At 45.7% G+C, this 23,321-nt stretch overlaps 1 protein-coding gene across 7 annotated transcripts; it reads right to left on the bottom strand.

Annotated features, from left to right (window-relative positions):
- Window positions 1-374: 374 nt before the first annotated feature.
- On the bottom strand, window positions 375-15,293 carry CNR1 (cannabinoid receptor 1). Of its 7 annotated transcripts, none has more exons than XM_074581178.1 (3): window positions 14,882-15,293; window positions 13,921-14,047; window positions 375-1,908 (listed from the first exon to the last, which is right to left on the bottom strand). In XM_074581178.1, exons 2-3 carry the CDS (start codon window positions 13,923-13,925, stop codon window positions 426-428), a joined length of 1,488 nt encoding a protein of 495 aa, XP_074437279.1. In that variant the 5' UTR covers window positions 13,926-14,047; window positions 14,882-15,293; the 3' UTR covers window positions 375-425. The 7 variants fall into 7 exon arrangements, with proteins under 7 accessions (XP_074437279.1, XP_074437281.1, XP_074437283.1 ...); XM_074581180.1 differs by having other exon boundaries at window positions 13,921-14,024; window positions 14,882-15,011; XM_074581182.1 differs by lacking the exon at window positions 14,882-15,293 and adding an exon at window positions 14,158-14,518 and having other exon boundaries at window positions 13,921-13,958.
- Window positions 15,294-23,321: the final 8,028 nt, after the last annotated feature.

Here is a 23,321-nt window from a genome sequence, read left to right as displayed (position 1 = left end):
ACATTGAAATGAACAGCATGATTACAAGGCTTTTTTTCTTATTTGATGGTATTGGTTTAGGATGCATTAGTTTTCAATTAGGTTTCACAATTTTTCTTCACACCCCCGAAAGGAACCGCCGCTAACCTGGTATTTTCTCTGTGCTCTTTCAGGAAACTTATCATTATTCAGTAAACACTTTTTAAGAAAAAAAACTTTTGAAAATTTAGCTTGAATCCCTAATTGTAAAACCTGAAGAAGTGGCTGATGGTAATGCTCTTAACACAATCATTGCTCAGCTTACAATGACAGACCAAAAAAATATTACAGGAGGGTACAAACACGTTAAGCCATGGGTTTGGTTTTCTCTGTTGTTGATTTTTTTTTTAAATATATTATTTTTTCAAACTAACTCCTTTTTCTCACAACGCTGAGAAGTCTCTGCCTTACAACGCTTCAGCAGTCGTGTCTGTGGAGACAGACATGGTAACTTTGGCAATCTTAACTGTGCTCTTAATGCAGCTCTCGGCAGCCCTGTGCACGTTCCCCGCGTTGTTGGCGTGTTTGTGCTGGCAGTCAGACTCCATGCTGTTATCGAGGGGCTGCGCGGTTCCTTCGCAGGTGGGGAACATGCTGCGGAAGGCGTGTCGCAAGTCCTTGCTCCTCAGAGCGTAGATGATGGGATTCACTGTCGAATTCAGCAAACAGAGCATGCTACAGAAGGCAAAGACAGTCTTGATGAGCTTGTTCATTTTCCCAAAGACATCGTACACCATGATGGCGAGGAGAGGGCCCCAGCATATGATTAAAACGACTAGGATAAGGACCAAGGTTTTGGCTAACCTGATGTCCATGCGAGTTTGGTCAGGCCTAGTGATCTGTACCTTACCATCCTCTGTAGACTGAATGATTATGCTTTTCTGCGTGCCCCGCTGAATCATGCGAACAGCGTGGCTGTGAGCCTTCCACAGTATGTACATGTAGGCATAGACAATGAACAGCAAGAGGACACTGGTGACCCCGATCCAGAACATCAGGTACGTCTCGTCAATGAGAGGGAATATGTCCGAACAAACGGAGTTGAGCTTTTTGCAGTTCCAGCCGAGCAGAGGAAGAACGGCTATTACAATAGCGATGGTCCACATCACACAAAACGCTACGACAGCCTTTGGTCGGGTAACAATCCTTTTGTAGGCTAGTGGCCTGTGTATAGATATGTATCGGTCTATTGCCGTGAGGAAAAGGCTACCTACGGAGGCGGTGAAGGAGGCTGTAACTCCACCCAGTTTGAACAAGAAGACGTTGGGGCTGTCCTTCCGGTGGAAAACATGGAAATCCACAAAACTGTAGACAAAAATCACGCTGCCCAGGAGGTCGGCCACAGCCAGGCTGCCGATGAAATGGTAGGAGGGTCTACACCGGAGGCTTCGGGAGTGGAGGATGACGCACAGGACAAGGAGGTTCTCTAGGACCGTGAAGGTACCCAGGGTGAGCGACAGCACGGCGATGGCCAGCTGTTGGCTAGGATTCAGGATCATAAAGCACTCCATATCCATGAAGTTCTCCCCACACTGTATGTTCTCCTCATTATCCTTAAACGTGGACAGGGACTTGTTGTAAAACTCTGTGATGTTGACCTGATCTGAGGGAATAATGCTCAACAGGGGATCATCTCCTGCAGTCATTTTTTCTTGGAAAGGATCACCCCTGAAGGAAGAGAGAGGAAACTTCTGGGGGTAGTATCCCAGCTTGGATGCCATGTCGCCCTTCATGTCTTCGTACTGGATATCGTTGGAACCCACGTACAGGAGATCTGTTGTGATTGTTCGGAAAGTTGTATCTGCGAGGCCATCTAGGATTGACTTCATAACCCCAGTCCTGTTGGTTTCAGAGAGACTTGGGGGAGGGAAAAATGCATCGGAGGAAATCCTAGAAGGAAAAAAAGATCAGACTTCATTAAGATAAACAGGGAGACAAACTCCACAAACAACTAAGTTGAACTGTGTCAAACAAAATCAACCTTTCTCTTGTATTTGGTGCAGGTCTAGCCTTTGCCACCTGCGGGAACAAGGGCGAGTTGAGCACTTAGAAAGAAATCACCTGGATTTCACTAAAACTGAATTACACTAAGAAGTAATGCGAAAACCAGAGGCGTGGGGAATTGAGTATTTGATAGGAAAGTAATTTTCGTTTCTCATCAAAGCCTTCTGAGCCGCTCCACCAGAAAGATATCTTTCTCTAGATCTGAACTTGGCTTCTGATTGCAAAGTACCTTGCAGACCAATATTCCTTGGGCTTGCTTCATTGAGATAATACCAAGTGCCACTGTAGGAGCAACATTAAACTGAATCATCACCTTCATTGCTTTTCTTTCAAAAGGCACTGAGGGTTTTGAAAACCTGACGAGAGAGAGGGAACGAGGAAAGAGCCATGCACTCTAAGTTTCACAGTTCACCCAGTATGCCTGTATATTCACATTACTCTGTTACAGCAATCCAAGGTCTACTAACATCTGAATTTGTTATTGCAAATTCATTAGCAAGGTGTTTCATCTACAAATATAGGAATCTGGATGCAGCTTCATTACTCTATTCTTTTCTTCTGCTAAGAAAACCAAGGCAACTGGGATGTTTGGCCGCTATGGGAGAGGTGGGTTGTTACACAGCCCTATCTGCAGTTTCAGGAAAGGTGACCGGCACTGCTAAATCAGTGAGCACATCGGTGATGCGTTCTTCGTAGATCAGAAGCCTCAATCAGGGCAGTTCATGCTTGCCTAGAAAAAAATGGCACTAAGTTTGGGTCAGGGTGCAGCTCTGACCAAAACTTCAAGCAAAAGGGACCAGGAGCCACTGCTCCTGTGAGAAGCACGGAAATGTAACTTGTCACATTGGAGACAACCTCAAAAACATTCTGTCCCCTCAGAAATGGGGAGCCCAGCAGTGGTCCCCAGGTAGCCAGTGGTCTCTGAGTCCCGTCATGCCCAGCTTTTGCTCGTGGATGGTGATTAATTGCAGGGTGTAACTCCTGGTCATGGTATCCTTGGAAGAGCAGCCTCACCAGCATCTGAGCATCTTACATGCATCAACACATAAAACAGGTCTTATAGCTCTTCTTATGCTGTGCTCCTTTATATCACTTTGCCCATATAACACGCCTTGAACATGCACTGAACAGCTGCTTTAGGGCCCCTTTGCACTGCTGGAGTGGCAGAGAGTGGTGTGAATGTAAATAAGAGCCAAAATCATTGTTTGGTGTGGTACGGTTATTCTGCATCTGCTATGGGACATCTAGATGACTACAACCACAACAGGAGCAAAACCGAGCTTTTTCATGCTTTTAGAACAGAGGAAATTGTTTCTGACACCCAAGAAATCCCAGATGCTTGTACTGACTTGACCTGTTCACTTTGCACAACTGACAATAAACGACCAGAAAAGCCATGAGAGATTATCTGCCAAAATCCAGCGTACTGATCACCCCAACTCCTAAAGAGGAGACCTGCACAGTAGGTACCACAGCTCAGTTTTCCCATGAAAACTAAAAGAAAGAAGAAAAGGATTCCTCTCTACAATGCCAATACTTGAAACCAGAAGAAATCAGCATTTCCAAAAGCAGCAGAAATCATTTGGCTGATGAGGTATTTATACTACACTTACACGTGGCACCTGAACACTCAAGACTTCTTCCAGAGTTCAAAGTTTTCCATTTGATTCAGCAGGCCTGGACATTGAGTGACAAAGGAAATATACGGACATAGACCTCCAAAAGACACTGCAACTCCGGTGCTGCAACCGAGGAGTATAAACAACCCTTTAGGTCTAAGACACGGCACAGACACTTGCTGTCTCAGCTTTTGCAGACAACCTTGCTCAGCAAATAACAACATAATTATTAGACAGACAATCTTAAAATGTATTAATGAATTTAATTTTGAGAGTTTGAGCAACGAGGGAAGGCAATGTCACTGAAGCACACGTTAAAAATGAACAGCAATGATCTAATGCGTCAGGTACTTTTCTTTCAGAAGGTGCTTTACAGCTATTCCTAGTAGAATGTGCAGATGTTACATATTGCAAAGATGACCCTGCTGACAACTGACAAATCTGTTTCAGGTGAAATCTGGCAACTTTAAACTTGGCAATATAACATCAGTTTAAAACCAGAGGTGAAGAATGTGTTATTCACTTGAAAAACTACCCCCAAAAATTTAAATAAATTAAATAGTTCTACAAACATATAAAGATGGCTTTGGTATTCTCTGTTATTTCAGCTTATTGCTGACAGAAGAAAGACAACCATTTTAATGATTAAAGCCACAGCCTCATGTTGAGAAGATTATGTTTGAGTAAAGCTTCAAAAATTGTATGCAACTGAGCACTTCTGCTAGACAGACAAACAAATTGTTATGAGGTAGCTAGTCGCTGCTGGAGTCGTGTTAAGTATAGACTTCCTCAGAATAAGGTGAAGCCACCGTGCAACCTCTACCTTTGTTTGAAATACAAATGAAAGAACATGAATTCCTGCGTGCTCTTTTGAAGGTGGCAGTGAGTTATGTGACAATATCACTATGCATGCATATGCTATGCTAACAACATGGTTAATGGGATCAGGAGAGGCAAGTCTTACTCTGAATTTCAATGATTTTTTTTTCCTCTGTATTTTTACATTGAGATTATTACAGTAATTTCCACCTTATTGTCTCTGCAAAGTGAGTTTTCTTTGAGAGTACTTGGGAGTTCATTAGTGGTGTAGTTTAGGCTTTGGGGGATGCAGCTGACATTAATTTTGTTTTTGTTTGCTGCTGGGAATATCATAATTGGAAATTTCTAGCAGTATGTGTGCATGCACCTATTCAAGTAGCAGTTGATTTTTATTAAAGTTGCAGTAAAACAGCCATTTGCCTGATCTGGAATTGCGCTTTACTGGAATTTCGTTTATTTTAATTTAGATAGTAGCTTGCCCCAGCATAAGCTACAATACTGAAATCCACTGAAGCGATCAGCAAGGTTTTCCACGGCTGCCTAGTGAAAACAAGACCGGAGGTCTTTGGCACTGAGGTTATCAAAAGAGTCCATGACACAGTCTGAGGTGTTGCATGATTTGACATCGACCAAAAAGCTGATGGCAGAAGCAGTGGTCTGGTTCCCGGTCTTTTTGTTTGGTCAGGTGGACGTGCCAGTGGCGCACAAATTTTAGCTCTGAGCTCTTCTGTCTGAACCTGGCACGGCGAGGAGGCACTGGCCATGAGAACGGGACACCCCACTCCACGTGGCCACACTGCTCTTTGCAGTTGGCTTCAACGCAACCCAAACCCATATTGCCCGAGACCCATTAAGATCTCTACATGAAATACTCTAGATCTTCTCACAGCCTGTCTAGCGGACAAGGGTCCCCTGCACAGATCCCTCCTCTCTGGACGGGGCTGGGGTGATGGCTCTGTGCCACAGCAAGGTTCCCTCGTGGGCAGGGTGGCAGTGAGGGAGAACCTCCCTGTTCTTCCAAGGGAGAGCCTCCCTGCCCTGCCGAAAGCCACTCTTCCAACAGAGCCTTTGAGTCTCCAAAGCTCCCAGCTTCGTCCCTTCCTAAAATGAACTCTTACTACCTCAGTCATTTTAAAACGGCTTTAAAAAGAACCAAAACATTGATTAAAGATGAGGAAGAGCCCGTGCTGACGCCGGCACACAAAATTTTTGGTGTATTTCCATGACTGCATGCAGCAATTCACAGCAAGTAATGAATTATGACTACGGATAAGGATTAAACAATTGATAAGAATTTGAAGCACCTTTTATCTTGAAGACCAAAACCAGAAAACCCATAGCTGAACACCATTTTAGACTCTTCTCCCATCAACCGGCGGCTGTTGATGGGCACTGCCAGACCAGCTGTGCAAAGGGACTGCCACTAGATGGAGTGGCTTTTACAAACAGACCACTTAGCTATCTGCAGAGACCTGATTTTAACTTCCCCTAGCCCTTTTTTCCCAGCCTGCTTTACCGGGGGTCAAAACATATGAGGTGTTAAACATCAGCTGAAGGTTGAAGACACAGTTTTGAAAGGTTTTGCCCTCAAAGCGAAAAGAATTAGTGAAGAGTTGAAGGGGCAAGTCTTACTACTGCCCTCCACTGTGTGGTTACATATAGCCTTAAAAGAAGCTTGGATGCTATCCGAACATAAAGACCCCTCAGATAAAATATATAATAGATAATGCAAAAAAGGTTGGTAACAACAGAGGGAATTATACCTCCCCGAGCTGGTCCACAGGACCAGTTCACTCGGGGAACAAGAACATGACTTCATTAAAATGCTACCACCTATCTTCTCCTGCTGTTCTGGGGGAGAGGGAGGGCTGGAAAGTTTTTATAGTTATCTAAAAAAAGGGCTGAATTTATTAAAATTTTCAAACCAGGATGATTGATAGAGCAATTTTAATAGCCTGAATAGAAACAGTGAATATTTGCGTTCTTCCTCAGAAAGTAATTACAAGCAATACAATGATGCTACTGATAACTGCAAAAATGTTGACAGGGCAAGAAAAGGAATCAAAAACAAGAAAGGGAAATCCACAATCAAACCTTCCTAGCTTCTATTTTAGAAAATATTTTGATCTCCATGTCTATACATTTCTTCTATGATACCCACAGCTAATTAAGAACAGGCTAAAGGACAAGTAGGTATAATTGAAATGTAGTTTTTGAATGCACAAAAATATATAAATGCATTTTCCTTGCTAACAAGTTATAAAGGCTTGTAAGTCCTTCAGATGGTTTTATCTTCCAATAAGTTTGCATAGCACCCAGTACACTGGACTCCTACCAAACAGGGTCCACAAAGTACTGCCGCAGGAGAAACAGCAGTAATTTATACTCATGTGTAGTCAGCTGAAAAAGTGTGAGAGAAATGAGATCTACCATAATAACTGCTGGCCTCCAGGAATTAGAACTGTCCCATGAAATGAAAATTTATATGGCTAATAATTACCTTATCCCATATGGCGATGAACAATACTGCTTCGAGGACAGAACAAGGTTTCTAAGCTTTGGAGAAAGAAATGTACAGTCTGAGAAATGGCACTCTAAGACTCAGTAACACCGAGCAAGAAAAAAAACCCGTCTCGTCACATCTTGACGAGAATGTGAAAGCAACATTACCCCTACCCTATTTACTGTTTTACTACTCCATCTCCAACACTGTGCTACTCCTAGGCTATAAACGGCAAATACGCTGTCACTCCTAATTCAGGAAAACTTGCGTTCACTTCAGCGTGAATTTTCCCCGCGTGAGGGATTGGGAAGGAGCACTGATGCTAGGAGAGAAGCAAGTGAGGGATGCTATCTTCTTCTAGTTACAGCAAGGCACTATCAGCTATGGGGTAAACAAGGGCACGCATACTGAACCAAATCTTGTTCTTATCTAACGTGATGATATCTTCAGCAAGTTGAGCCTTAATTAGCAAGAAACCACAGCTACATGGTTACTTATGTTAATGAACATACCCTTTGCACACTAGCAGGATAGAGGCCAGATTGTTCTAATCTGGGGACAAACTACCCCTATGTGACACCACCCAGCATCCAGCAGCTGACGATCTGAACAACAAAAACAAAACAATGGGGAAAACAGAGCGTTAATCAGTGACCAACACTGTTTTTAGAAGAAATAACATAATTTCTTCCCTCCAAAGTTTTCTTGGTGAGATGTATGCACCAGTTCTAGCACAGGTGATTTGCAGGCATAGAGAAAAAGAGGCTGTGTCTTATCTCCCAAACAGCCAGGGCTTACGCGCGATCTGAGGTTCAAAAACAAGGCTGAAGTCCTGCTCTGCTTGGTGCAGGTGAAGGAACCCGAATTTTGCTTTCCTGCCAGCCGGATGAGCATGCTGGCAGCCCCTCCGTTCTGCTGCCCATCTCTAAACTGCTTGAGTTGTTCCACATTGGATCGAGAGTTAAGCATCCAGAAATAAAGGCGCTAACTGATATTCCAGCAGGCAGAGTGCACGCCTGGGAAGTGAGAGGCTTAGCTTGAAGCCCTTTCTCTGAATTAAGCAAACCAAGGATGTGTCTCCCACATCCCACCCAGCCGCAGGGGAAGAGCAGGGACAGTTCCCCATCTGCCTGTAAAAAACCCCCAAAGCTCCCGAGTTCACTCGAAACCCCTCAGCTTGTGAAATACAACCTCCTACACACACATTTCCTACCAAGTCAGAGACAAGACGAATTACTGAAGTCGCAAACTAGCAAAGGGACCATCAGGGTCACGTTCATGGGAAACTACAGCTACCTGGTCTGCCTGGCTTTTGGGAGAAGGGGTTGGCTTTCTTAACAAAAAGACGGTATGAACGTGGGATTTTAGCAACTTTTACAGTTTATTTTATACATCTTAATTATTTCATTTAAAGACATAGTTTTGGGAAAGAATGATGAGGTTTGTTGAAGTATGAAAGGCTCAGATGAAAGGGAAACGGTGAAGCAAGAAGTGACCCAGTATTTGCTTAAAATCAACTCCAGTTTAAGGAGCCATTTCCTAATAAAGCCGAATGAACAGGTAATACGGAAAGTCTGATACAATGCTATGGTATTTATATTTTAAAGAAAATGGAAGGGAACTCATTAAGCTGGTCAACTTTGAACTCTCAAACTTTGTCTTTTTCAAGGGTTTATCTTGGATTTCAATATTCCAACAAAAATTGCTTTATTTCCTGCCTCTTTTCTAGCCATTCGCTAATGCCAAAAGGTGCAGACACTTATTACTGCTGAGCAGAATTGACATAAATGTTAAATGGAGACAGAGAAGCCCAGCCAGGTGCAAAAGAGATGGGGGCTGAGCACCCAGTCTCCTGGAAGTACCTAGAAGAGATTGCAGCTTAGCACACAACGTGTAGTTGAAGGGAGAGAAGTCATTTGAAAGAGCAGAGCAGGACATAAAAGACTCAGACTCCACTGGATGCTAAATGCTAAAGGTTCCCAGAAGAATGTAATGTCTAGAGGATGAAACTGAGGGAAAACAACATTTATTAGTTAAAAAAAAAAAAAAGAAAGATATAACCACTCCAAGAAAACAGCTTCCATGTAACGGCTAGAGCAGAACAAAAAAGGTCAAGAATTTGTTGCAGCAGAAAATATTAGTGAACTTTATTAAAAGAGTAAGGATTAGAGACAGAAAGGTAGCAAAAACATCAGGCTCCAGAGAGAACTCTCATAAACTGCACAGAGTGCACGTCTGCCCCCTCCTCCCTGCGCCAACAAACTGTGGCTGGAACAAGTTTTAATCAAAGACTTTGTGAGACAGCAAGGAGATGCTGAGAGCAAAGGTAATGTGGGTTAAGTGACTGTTGTGAAGGGGATTGCGAGGAGAGGTAACTGCTGTCCTCATCCAGGGAATAGGATGTGCCCAGGTGAGACGGAAGCAAACCGGGGAAAGGTAAGAGAGAAAGACCCAAGCAGAAGGAGCCCCTGGGAGGCAGGGGATGCAGATTTTAGGGAAAGAGAAGAATTCCCTTTGCGATCAGCTTGGGGAAAGCAGATGAGGCGAAGGAGAAAACTCACGAGCGAAAACCTCCCTCCTCTTCTGAGCTATGCGAACTTCAGAGACACCTGCGTAAGCTGCAGGATACAGCTAGTGGGATTTTCTGATCTCACCGTAAAGAAAGAACAGACCCACTGTTCTGCAGGCGATGACTTGCTCTTTTGAAAGTCCATTTCTGATCTGTATTCAAATGGCAAAGGAAGACACAAAGGGCTCGGAGAAGCCATCCTTGGTAAGGTCACAGAAAAAGACAGCGCTGTCCGCACTGACACATGGGACCAAGCTCGGGACAGTCGGAAGAGATCAGCTGAGCAAATCTGGCCAGGAACATTAATAAAAATCCAGTTGCTTAAGGAAAATGAAGTACAGCATACAGACCTCGGAGGTGGAAAGGAAGAAAGAGTGCTCAAATGGAGCCACTGAGTGACCCATACAGCAGATAAACACGCCGAAAGGGGAAAAAGGAAGAGGGATTTACAGGCGACGGCAGGGATTCAGTGCACAGAAGGTCAGCAACACATTGCAAAGCAACATCCCTTCTGCCTCAGTCCTCAGGAGTCTGCTTCTCCTAAAAATTGTGATTAGGCCACCAAGTATTGGCACTGCTAGGATAGAAAGGCTTTTGGTAAATACAATGTCCCACACCATCCGCATTAGCGAAGGATGAAAATATGCACTCCAATTAAAAAATGTAAAACATTCTTTCATTTCTGGAGCTGTCTGGCCTTTCATAAAATTTAAATAAGCTCAGATAACTCTCTTCATAGCTACATTCAGAATATAATGATATTCAAATATACTGCCTTCACACACACAAACAACTTGTGAAATTATTTGCCAGCATATTAAGCCACTACACCAGATTGCTTGGCAATGGTGCATGTCTTCGAAATATGCAGATGCTTTTCTTTTTTAAAAAGAGGAGAGAGGGAGAGAAGAGGAGAAGTGAGAAAGAATTAGAGTAGAATCTGATATCCAAGTAGCCAGAACAACAAATTGCAGAGAGACTCCAACCAATATCACATCAGATTTGGAGAAATAGTTAAAAGATACTGGGGGGTGAGTTATGACTTCTTATTTCTGTGTATATGTGTATACATATAGATATTTATATGCATAAACCTACAGATAGACATACAAAAACGCATACACATGCCTAGAGGAACAACTACGCAAAGTCTCACAAATGTTGCAGTAGTGTTTGACACGCATAAACTCAAATTCCCAGTGCCGGTGCAGACAAGCTAGAAGTGTAGGTACAAAAAATACAGGCAAGATGACTGCTGTGCATCTTTTTGTATTCCCTTATACACAGCCTTCGTGGGGAAAAGCAAGAATCTAAAACGAGTACATCTGTCACTGAGATCCTGTAAAAATTATTTTGCCTGTATATATACATATAGGTGCCTATATACACGCTCTAAACCTATGCCACCTATTTTTCCAGGTACATGCGTAGGCTAGGACTCCAGTACTGCACTGCTTAAAACAGAAGCAGAGGTGCCCAAAAGCAGTGATTTCTGAGAGCTTGCTTCATGATATTCACCACAACGGGACAGTGGAAGCCCCTCAAGCCCCTGAGCACAAACTTTGAAAGGTTTCCTAAAATGCAGAAAAAAACGAAAATTACTCCAGTGAGGGCTGAAAGGGAACTGACAGTATTCCCTACAGAACTGCTCCTGCTCAGTACTTTTTAGTGAGTAAACACACCTTTCTTAAGAATATACAACTGACATAAAACAGGTCAACACAGGATGAGGTACTATTTGATGTCATGTAGCCTGGATCTACACAAACAAGACATCTGAAACATATAAAACATCCAGTTTCACCAACAGTCCAGCCGAAGTATAAGAGGTGACATTAGATACTAACACACACAGTAGTGAAATATCTATTTTATCTGTAATTTGGATGTGGGTAGCTTCATCAAAAAGGGATGTTCGTACTGAAGAGAGAGAGGCAGAACCGGGCTTGGTGTGTGCATCACCATAATGCCCCTGCATGAGGCACAACCGGCAGAATAAAATGTGCTCCAACCTTATGTTGCAAACCCAACCATTTTTCATGGGCAACAATGGCACCTTTGGGAAAAAGGAGAAAAAAAAAAAGTTCTTTCTAACGAGAAATTGATTTATAAGTCATTATAACCATTTCAAAAGGACAGGTCGTGGCTGGTTTCAGCGATCATTAACAAAGCCACGCACTTTAAAGAGCCTGAGTTCTGGGTGGGGGGGAGGAATTCTTATCCCACCGACAGTAATCAGATGTGCACTATCTGCAGCAGTACAGTGTCAGTCTAGAAATGGAGATGTAAAGAGCAGTACTGAGAAGACAGGTTGTCACATTTTTAACTTTGCATTAATAACAAATGCTGTCGCTGTCTATTCTGGCACATTTGCAAGCTTGCTTTTAAGTACGAGGGGCTGGCATGTATTTCCACTATAGATAGGAAAACAAGAGCAGCCTTGTTATGATTAAAAGGGTCTATTTCCCTCTGCCTTCTGTCTTCTGTGTCCATCTGCACAGCTGCTTTGAACTTGGCCAAATCCCAGTGTTAGGGTCGCCTGCAGTACATATTTTAAATCAGCAGCAGACTGTGTGAATTTGCTGCTAGAGAAGAGAAAAATCTCCAAATTCTCACTTAAATGGTCAATGAGTGGTTTTGTAGAGCACGCATCATTTTACACAGCCTAAACTATTTGGGAAATTGCAGCGAAACATATCTAAAATCATTTACCGTCAGGAAGAGACTCAGATAAAGCCAATATAGACAACCGCAAAGAAATGAAGAGCAATCACTGTTGAGAAAAATTAAATCTGCGGATGCCTAGGTAGCCAGCGGCATGACTAGAGAGAGGTCACAAAGTTTGCATCGGAGAAGTTACAGTAATTTCTCTTAAAATGAGCAGAAGTAGAGAAACCAGGTGAGTGGAAGACAGTGCGTGAGACCTGCAGAACCAGGAATGGCAACGTGTTTGCAAAATTATTAGGCAATACTAAGCGAATATATAGGTTTGGGTTCTCTCTTGCCTCTTAATCTCCATACCTACCCCTACTCAATAGACAGGAAAGCCATCCCAGCTCTCCCTCTCTAGTGCGTAACACATTCAGCACCAAAATTCCCAGTGGCATGAGAGTCTGCAAGCATTTTGGGACAGCCACACTAAAGGCTGAAAGTCAGAAATGACTTAAAAAAAAAGAAGAGTTATTTCATTTGTAAACTTCTGTTGCCCAATCAGAAACCTGTGAACAGAGAAAGGGAAAGAAAGGCTTGCATTGGCTAAGACCTGCCATTCCTTCAGCAGAGCATGAAAGCCTTTAATGGGGTCCTTTATGCAACTGAGCCAACGTAATTCACCAAAGAACAACAGCCAGGATCAAAGGCGCCCACCAGCTCATCCTCACGATGCTATAACCTGCTTCCAGCTTCACCTTGAGTTTTGTAGGTATTTTGATTTGATTACTGTGGGTTTAGGTGTCACCGAATGGTCGATGAGGTAAATTCACAGCAAACAGTCGATTTCTTTACCTAGCCAACTTTTCCCCCCTCCCCCAGCAATAGATGCCTGCTGGCTCAGTCAAACAATTATTGCTTTTATCAATTCTGCTTTAAAATGTTTTTATTCAAATGGTTCTGCCTCTCATTCCAAAGACCAACAGAAAATAAAGCAAAGCTGTTCCTGGTTGCTACAAAACTAATTTTAACCTCAAGCAAATCACGAATTACACATTCATCTTCTAAACTGTTTAAAGATGTTACGTTCATTTCTTTTACAGCTGATTTAATAAACTCTGCCTGCATAATAAATATTCCTACTATAGTCACAGGGGTTTTTTTCCTTTCTCGAAAAGGGAAAACCCACACTGGCAGTTGATACAAGGTGTAATCCAAAAAGAATTAAGCACGCCCAAGTAATTTTTGCAATGTTGCACATTTTGTTATTAAATATCATTTTAAATATCACTCTGATCCTTCGCATGATCTTGGTACATGTGAACAGCAATGCCACCCCCAGCAGAGAATGCTATATTCCTTTAAGAAAAGGTGAACAATAACAATGAAAACAAGATGATACATCTAAGGAAAAAAAAAAGAACCTTTACTACACCTTTAACAGGTTCAAAAAGCCACGCTACATTTAAAAAAAAACAACCAACAAACAACTTGTAGATACTCAAGAAAAGAGTATTTTGCTATCTGGGTCTATGTTACATATGTCCCTTTATCTTCAGAAAGAAGAAAACATACGCCTAAACTGTTAATATGATCATTTGCTGCCACACAGAAAATAACACTGATGATCATTTTAGAAAAAGAAGGAAAACTACGGACTTCATCTTCTGACACCATTTTACTTAATCAAAGTGAAATCACAGTAATGAGCTCTCTCCCACCAAAGGCTTGGTACATACCTCATCCAGGGGTGTTCTCAATGGAGATTTGCAGACGTCTTTGAGACAAAAAGATGCCCATTTAAAAGAAGCCCATCTGGTTACTCAGAATTATCTCTCAACAGCTGAAGATTTCACATGACAAACACTGCGTGAAGTTTAAAAAGCTCACTCTTTTTTCTCCTGTTTCCCACCCCTCCCCCCTCCTCAAGACCTCCGAATTTCAGACAAAACCAAACGAACCAACCAAACACCTACTGGGATATTCTGAAGATGCTGGATGCCTAAGTGACATCTTTCAACGGAACATCACTGCGCACAAAATCACGAACCGCCTTTTATTTCGGGCACAGCCTCAACGGGGTTGAGTTTTGGGGAGGAAAAGAGCTACGGGAAAACCGGGCGGAGTGCCACCCGCTGTACCGTCACCGGTGGGTCGGGACGAGAGGAGAAAACCCCCCCGCACCCCCCTCCCCTCCCGAGTGTCGGAGAAGGTCCTGCGGGGACCTGGGCGGCTGCCGGCTCCGCGCACAGAAGAATGAAGAGACGCGTGTTCACCATAACGCCACCAGCCTCCCGCACCCCCGCCCGCTGCCGGGCTCCCCCCACCCCCGTCCTCCGCCCCGGGGATGGCGGCAGCAAAACACGCACCTCGGGGCCACCGGCTGGCCCCGGGACACCCTCCAACTCTCCCGTGCCTGGGGCAAGGGGGAGACCCGCGCTTCCCCCCCACGCCGGGCCCCCCTCCGCAGCGCCGATCCCGGGGAGGGATGCTCCCGCCGGCGGCCGCCTCCCCTCCGGCCGCTCCGCCGTCGGGGCAGGCGGTGTCACCCCCCCCCCCCCCCCGGGACCCAACGCCGCCAACAAACTTTGAGAGGGACGACGGCTACCTGGCCCCCGGACACCCCGTCCGGGGACACGGACACCCCCCGCACACACACACACACACACACACCCCCGCCCAGCCCCGCGCCGTCCTTACCCTCCGCACGGCACCGGCCGCGTCCCCCGCCTGCTCCGGCCGCGCCGACCCCCGGCAGGGAGCGGGAGCGCCGCCCCGCCCGGGCACCCCGGCACTGGGGAGCGCCGAGGAGGCGGTGCCGGCGAGGGGAAGGAGGAGGTGGGAGACTTCTCTCTCCAAACGCCCCCCCCAGCTGCCTCCCCTTCTTCCCTTCCCTCGCCTCGGCGCCTCCTCTCCGACCACCGCCGCCCTCGCTCGCCCGGCTCAGGCGGCGCGCCGGGCTCCACCGCCCCGCCGCCGCTCCATGTGCCGCCCACCCCCCCCAGGCCGCCGCCCCCGGCCCTCCTCCGCCGCTTCGGCGCGGGGAGGCAGCGCGGGAGCCGCCGGGCGCCCGGCGCGGCTCCGGCACACGCCGCCGCCGCGTCCCCCCCCCGCCTTCCGCCCCTCTCCGGTCCCATTTATGAAGCCCGTCTCCCATCACGTGTCAGTGTGCCTTTTGTCCCGGCCCTGGCAGCGGCGGAGGCGCCCCGCACACGCGGGCAGCGCCGGGGGAGACGGGCGGCGGTGGCGGCCAAACTTCGCCCGGGGGGAGGGACACGGGGACACTGGGGGAATGGGAGGTGGAGCGGGCCCCGTCCGCCCCGGGCCGTGCTCTGCGCCTCCGGGCGGCCGCCCGCCGTTCGCCCCGCGGTGGGTCCGTGGATGATGAATCGCTATGGACCCCCGTCGTTGCCGGCTCTCGGGCGCGGGGGAGCCGGGCCGGGGGAAGGCGGTGCGGCGGGGTCTCCAGCCAATGTGGAAGGCAGCGCCTCCTCCGGCCCGCGGGGGCGGACGGCGCCTCCCCGCCGCGGCGGGGGGAAGCGCTGCCCCGCCGCGGGGCACGGCCCGGCCGGCCGCACTCGCCGCCCCACCGGGGGCTGTGGCGGGTTGGCCCCGGCTTCGCGCCGGCGTGGCGTGGGGAGAGCAGGGACAGGGCCCGCACTCGCCTCGGGGCCTCAGGGTTGGTGACCCCGGGGGCCGGCTGGGTCGGCCGCCGTTGGGCCTTAGGCCATGGTGGCGCTGGCAGGGCATCCCCTCAGGGCTGAGCCTTGTCCCCGTGCCAGTGTTTCCTGTGAAACGCCAGACTTTTGCCATCGTTTATTTCCATTTTCCTCACAATCCCTGGAGTCCTGTCTTGGGTATTTTGGCTCTTGTACGACAACTGCCATGGTGGCCCTCGGAAGTGCTGGGGAATCCCTCCCTCATCTCTGAGGGACCAAGTGGCTCCAAAGGCGGACGGGCAATGGGCAAGACCGGGAATCTGGGCTTTATTCAACAGCCAGTTCCTAAAGACTGTTGATATCCAGCTGGCTTTGCTTTCGCGCGCTTCTGCCTCTGCAGTGTCATAAATATGTATTTGCCTTCACATGTATTAATACAGAAACATGATAAATATTTATCATTTGACATAGTGTCTAAAGACATTAACTGGTCCATCTACCACATCCACCCGTGGAGGAGGAACACGTCGTATTCCTGTTTTCTCAGGAAAAAAAAAAGCACTTGTCTCTTCATGAATGAGGGTTAAAGATTTTGGATTGGGATTTTTTAGGAGTGCCCAACTTGAGATGTGCCTGCGAGCTGACAGTGAGTCTTCCTTATGAAGGTTTTTCCAGCTGGGCCCCCGAGGCCTGAGGCATCCAAAATCTCAGGGCTCCATCCAGGGAAGGGCATCTGCTGAGGAACACAGACCCGTTCTCACAATCCAGAGTTTTCCTTGCATCTAGTCCCACAGCGAGCTTGCAAGATCATAATTGCTGCCTATATTTTTTCCACCTCTGGCTCTCTCTGAAGGTAATAGTTAAATTAACAAGAAAGGAGATGATTTCAAATGGCATTCCTGTGAGAAACGTGGAAAAGAAAAAAAGGCTAACTCATTTGTGCCCAGCTCAAGTTTCTGATATTAGTCAGTCTGTCTGTTTGGTCATTCGGAAGTGGTGGTGTGTAAAAAGAACTTTATTTAACACTGCAGTAGATCAGAACAGATTTCTCTTTGGCTGTGCTTTTCAGAAAGTACTGACTTCTCCTCCTCAGAGGACTAAGAATTTTCATTTCATTCTCTGCAAAGGTTGGGTACTTTTGCTTTTAATGTCAACCTACCAGGTTAAGCTTCTCTTCCACGTTCATGGAGGGACACATCCCCTTGGCAACGGCAATTCATGTCCAGTGGACATCGCCAGGCTCAAATCAGCCCACAGAGAGAATTTAAGGGCATGTGTTGCTGCTCATCCCACCTCCATGTTCATGGCTTGCCAAAGATCCCCATCCTGAACTGGGAGTTACTCCAATTTCAGGATAATCCTTCTTTCTTGTCTCTTCTAAACTCGGATGGTAGAGAGGGAAATTGCAGCGTTGAGCATGTCGCCATGCCCACGCACTAAGGGGTTTGGGTTTTTTTCCCCTGAAATCCCCCACAGTTGCTACTGCCAGTTCATCCCACAAGTGTAGCAGTTGCACAGGAGACAAGACGTATGGATAGACAGAGGTGACTCAAGCACCAGGTTCTCAACCTTCTTCACGGTGGGGCGTCCTGTGACCCCCTCGTGCCTTGCACACCCCAGCCACTTCTCCAGGATCTTGCTTTTGATTTAGCAACTTGGCAAAGGGAAGGTTGTTGCGATCCTGTGACACCTGTTCCTAGTGGAGCTGGTTGGAAAACCTCAGAAAGAACAGCTTTCCACTGGAAAATGCAACCCTGTCAAAACCGAAACGCTTTGCAAACTTGTGTCGGTTGCACTGAAAATGTCATTTAAAAAAGAGTAAGTGGTGGAGGGATGTTCCAACAGTGTGGGAACATCTCGTTTTGACATTTCCAAGTTAAATGTTTCAATTTCTTCCTTCAAAATGAGTTTTGGTTTCAAAATATTTCATTTTATATTATATATTACAAAATAATACAAAATTTGAAAAGCTGAATCTCAGATTTCCATCGATTGAAATCAGTGTTCTCCACAACTTTCTTGAGGTAAATAATTCAGCTATTCTGATTTAGAGCAAAATTTTAAACCCCAAATACCTAGGGAAACTGGAATATCTGAATTTTGTTGGGCTCTCAACCACATGGTGTAATTCCAGAACACATCGACGGCTGGCTTTTTTTAAAGAGTGAGATTACAAAACGCTTAAAATAGTGAAGGACTAGCTGCAGTCTTGTCTTTACTCGCACTTTAAGCCTTGCTGCCACTGGAGAGAAAACCATTCAATAACAAAGATGAGGCCTGAGGGAAAAGATGGGGGTGGACAAGGACCCCGAGAGTAGACGTTCTCCCTTTTCTTTTGGTTGCTCCCAGTTAACATATTTCAAAGCATCAGTCGGGTATCTGCTGACCACCCCCAGTACAATTGCAAATGGAATTTCCTTCAGTTCTCATTTCAGGAAGAAGAGGAAAAGGGGTAACAGATGAGATAATCTAACTGATTCTATGGTCTTTCTAAATCACAGATCCCAACAATTCTTTGCCCTCTCAGATTTTTGGTTTTTTTCTGAATACTTGTATTTCACATTTTTATGAAAAGTAGACTTTGTCACTTTATGAATGTTGTATTCCATTGCTGAAGCACTTTATTTATCTATTTAGGTTGATCAGAGGTACTTAATGAGTGAGCTTGATGATATACTTAGCAAAAATCCATGGAATCATCAGGTTAGGTGCTTCAGTCATCTCAGAACTTGCTTTGCTTGCTTTCTGGAGTTACATGGCTGCTGTCATGATTTCCCCATCTTTTCAAGAGTGTTTCCTGCTCCTGACACATATTATAGGCTTGGAGGTTTTGCTCATTTTTATCCCTCCACTGACAGGTAGCTTCAACTATGAACCAAGACATAAATGATCTCCCAAGAGACACTTGGAAGTACACTGGCTTCTAACACTCTCATCTCGTGATGTGTCCACAGGTAAATGGGTTTTCTCAAGATTTATGTGGCAGTTTATTAAATATTTTTCAAATGAGAAACAAGATTTGGTCTTATGTCCATTCCTAATTTAGAAGACTGTCTGCTTGTCTCAAAGGCTCATCTTTATCTGTCCGGTTTAGGAGACTTTGCTGCTCGGATAAAAGTGAGCACCATGGGTGCACATGAGCCCTTTTACCATTTCACAGCCAAAAAAAGCTCTGGAAAAAGTTGAAGAAGGTCTTCACCATAAATACAGTTCTGCTCTGACATATCTTGAAGGCCATGGCAGAAATGCCTTCGGACAAGGAAAAGGTTGAAAAACAAGATCTTACACCTTGACCCTTCCCTGCACTGACTTTCTCTTCCTAAACCACAGAGCCCGAGAACCTGACATGTTCAGGTGCTGCTGCAGCAGACGTAAGGACAAGCGCTCTTAAGGCAACAAGATTTTTTCAGCTCTTCTACATTTTCTCTGCAAGCTATCAAACAAGCAAGGTCGGCTTGGGATCCACCAAGTCCTGATTCTGCCCATCACTTGCTATGTGATATTGGCCTCTTTTTTTCAGTTGTGTTGAACACCCACAACTTCCACAGAGTCCAGCGAGAGCTCCGGGAGCTCAGCCCCTCAGGATGTCCTGCCGCTTATCTTCCTGTGCTGGTTCTGCCCAGCTGTAAAATGAAGATAATAGTGACTCCTTTCTTTCACCACTCTCGGGCTTTTCTATTTAAACTATAAGGTCATCAAAGTGAGAACCGTCTCTTACTAGTAGTTTGTGAGCAGCTATGACAACAAAGTCGTAATCCTGGCTGTGTCCTGCAGGCAGGCACTAACACATTGCAAATAATAACAATAAAAACCCAATCAGAAATGTTATTGTCCAGGAGTAGCTTTACTGCCATCCAGCAAATAAAAAAAAAAAATCACAAAAGAGCACAGGGAATGACAGAACCCATGAAAGCAAGTGGGTTACCCGGGGGCGTTGCTAATTATCCAGCTCCGTATTTAGTCAAATGTTGGTTTCTTGTGAAAGGGTTGAGCTGCCAGCGGGCAGTCACTGTTCCTGTCACAGGTGAGGCACGGCAGTGTCCTTGTCACGGGCTGTCCCGCGGCCCGCTTCAGCCTGTCGCTCAGGTGGCACGATGGTAGCCCTGCCTCTTCCCCTAGCCAGACCTTGGCTTTTCCACTCCACCAGCCACCGGGAGTGGGAGATGTGCTGCTGGCTTTTGTCACACAGATGGCCACCAGCTAGGAACAGGCCGAGACCACCAACTCATCTCACCCAGGAAAACAAACTGGCTCTCATATGGTAATGACTTTGTGTCACTGCTGCCCCTGAACCAAATTAAAACCAGTGGTGCAGGCATTCAAGTCACTCTGTCCCATCATTAACTATCCCCTGAAGCTATCCAGTTCCCCGAATATTATTCTCTTCAGCTTCTTGCTTTGTCCTTTTAAATTGGAGTTGAGCAATGATGAACCAATTTAGCCACTGTTCTATGTAATTTAGGTTATGAACTCAATGAATTAAGAAGAGGAGAGAGACACGTAACACAGTTAAGAATGCATACGTTTTTAAAAAATTCTTAGCTTACTACTGAGGGGTGTTAGTAGCCAGACCAGGCAGAGTGCATTTGAGCTTAATCTTCTGCTAGATTGATTTTTTGGTAATGTTTTGCCTATTCTGTTGTGGGTGGCACTGCAGGGTACTAACAAGGTTTTTTCTTTTGCTCTGATGGCAGCGATACTGTGCTGTATCACGTTCCTTCCACCAACTCCTGACAAAGCTGAGAAAAAAGAAGGAGAGCGAGAAGACTGGTGAGGACTCTCTATGGAGAAGCCTCTGTTTTAAAACAAAGGCTTCCCCCCATTCAGAGGCAGGGAATTGCTTATCTGACATCTGTTGCCTGTCGCACATTTGCTGATGCCCAGGGAAGGACCTTTAGAAATGTTCTTTTGGGCTGAAGTCCACCGTCCCCTCCTCCTTCCTTTCTCGTTCTCTGATGCACAAGTCTCTACCCGACACACTGGGAGCTGCTGTGTGTTCAGTGTGAAGCCATGACATGGTGCTCCCATTCGGAGCAGCGCCTTCTGGCTTCAGCGACTCTAATTGGCTCTGTGCTTTGAACCATTCGGCGCTCTGTGCTCTGCTCAGCGTGGCTTGGTATTGACTCACTCTTCGACGCAAGTCTCCGGAGCAAATGGCAGTCATCTCATGAGCTTAAAGATTGCAATTTTGGAGTCTCTTTTTCTGCAGAGTTCGCGTCTGTGGCTGCAGCTGTAGGTAAGGGTTCACGAGCTGCTCTGTTAATGGTGCATGCAGCTTTGAGTGCCTGCTACAGCCTTTTTGCTTGTTCCTTCAGAGCTAAAAGCTGGCTGAGTTTCTCTCCATCACCTGAAAATTACAAAATGCTGGTCCAGGTGGAAAAAGGAGGTTGTCAGGGAGGGGAGTGAGTATACTGTGTTAGAGAGGATGGGCCTCTTTGACCTTGGGGATGCTGCTTTTGAACCTTTTTTTTTATATTTTTCTAACACAAAGGAAACCACTGCTGCTCCTAAGTGATCTTTCAATGCAGAGAAACACCCTCATTAGTTTTTTTTTTTCACCTTCTCACCTTCTTTCATTAAACCATACTCTTTACAGTCCCAGTTGAACAGCAGGGAACATTATGAGCTGACTGAAAAGCATTTTCCTTTGTTAACATGTTTTTTCATCATCGAGCAATAGAGCAGTAATGAGGACACAGATCATCTTTTCATTATAAATATGCATAGCAAAGTATATAAAAAAAAAGTGGGTTCCTAAAATAAATAAATAAACAAATCAACTGTGTGGTGAAGGGAAGGAATTGAGAAAAACAAGATGACAAAGCTTTTTCCCGATGCTCTACCTTTGCTAGTGTACAGAGGCATCAAAGTCAGGAAAGTCTCCAAGTGATGCTGGGTGCTTTGAATGTTGCATTTAATGGAAATAGGCATAGGATTGAATCTGCAACTTCTGTGCGATGCAAATCGATACCATTCATCAGTATGGCAAAAGAAACCAACAAATAAACAAACAAAACCCAACTAAAAACACAGCCTAAGATGACTCTAAAATAGATTGGCTCTTTCATGGAAATATACAGATTTGTTTTCTTGCTTGACTTTTGTTCGCATTTTCCTTGTTCCTGCTAGATATGAAAACAACCCATCGCGTCAGTTTTTAAATAGGGATGGTATATATTAGTCTGTGTGGCATGCGTGTTCAGTTCCAGCAAAGAGAAACAATTATGAGTTTGGATGAGAACTACACATTTTCTAGCTCAAGTTCGTTCGGAGATGTAGCTGTGCGGAGGAGGCACTGTTTCTGTGTATGTGTTTGTACGGCATTTAATAAAATGAGGCCGTCATTGGAGGGTGAGGGAAAGAGCTCGGCTGCTATCGTAATGACTATAAAACCCAGCTATGATAAAACGCACTGAAAGCAGCAGTGCGTAAGTGCTATCCCAGGGAAAGGTGCACCGCTGCAGAAGGAAAAGGGACTTGGTAGCTCATAATCTGCTCTCCTCATCCATCCCCACGGGATGCAGAGGACTGCAGTGGGTCTTTTCCCTGTCGTAACACACTGCTAGGTGCACTGATGCAGCCGCGCTCCTGAGTAGCCTGGGGTGTGCATGATTAAGGCTCCCCTTGGCCTCCGTTCCCTCCCCAGGCTGGATCTTCCCATCAGTTTGCCTGGCACAGGGAAGCATAGCAAGTCTGGGGAACCCCCTTCCCCTTCATTTCAGGAGAAACATGCAGTGACTCCAAAGGAGGAAGAAATACAAACTTCCCTCTCTTCTTTTGTGCCAGCCCTCAGGCTGTATGGTCCTCAAGAGACAGTCTGGGTACTTCTTTCGCCTCTACCAGCTTTTCTATGCTTCTTCCACAATTACTACAGTTGTTGTGGCTACATTTGCTCATATGGTCAAAGACTGCTAATGCTATCCCTTCCTGCCCCACAAATTATTTATTATATCGTCATACAGGACTCAGCATAAAATGTACACTTGCGTGCTCATTTTCACTTAATAAAACACTTTGGTCACAGAAGCACTGTCAGCTCGGGTTTTGTTCTTTCGAAACATTCACCTTTCATCTTGTGGCACCTGTGTGACTGAGGGGTCACCTAGCGTTTTCAACTCTGTATAGAGGGTGTGTGTGTGTGTGTGTTTGTGCTTTAGAACTGCAGGTTTAAACAACAAAACCCAAAACACAAAGCTCAAGCCCACTCAACATTTTCTCTACTAGGGTAAGTGGGAAGTGGATGCCGACAACTGATCACTTCACAGCCCCTTCACACCATCCCTGGATCCACTGGAAAATAAACCCACCTTAATGGCAGCGAGGTTCTAGACACAGATCAGCCTGGGATCAGCCCATGCAGCTCACCTTGCAGCATTAACTTAAGGAAGAGAACATGACAAACAGCTGGTGGGACAGGGGTTCTTCAGAGGAAGTCCTCCTGTGGTTGTGTTTTGGCATGACCCCATCTTGAAGCCCTCTTG

Source organism: Larus michahellis, chromosome 3 (genome assembly GCF_964199755.1).
Source record: "Larus michahellis chromosome 3, bLarMic1.1, whole genome shotgun sequence".
Taxonomy (NCBI): domain Eukaryota; kingdom Metazoa; phylum Chordata; class Aves; order Charadriiformes; family Laridae; genus Larus; species Larus michahellis.
Note: the sequence above shows the minus strand (reverse complement) of the source record. Positions and strands in the feature narration are given on the sequence as shown.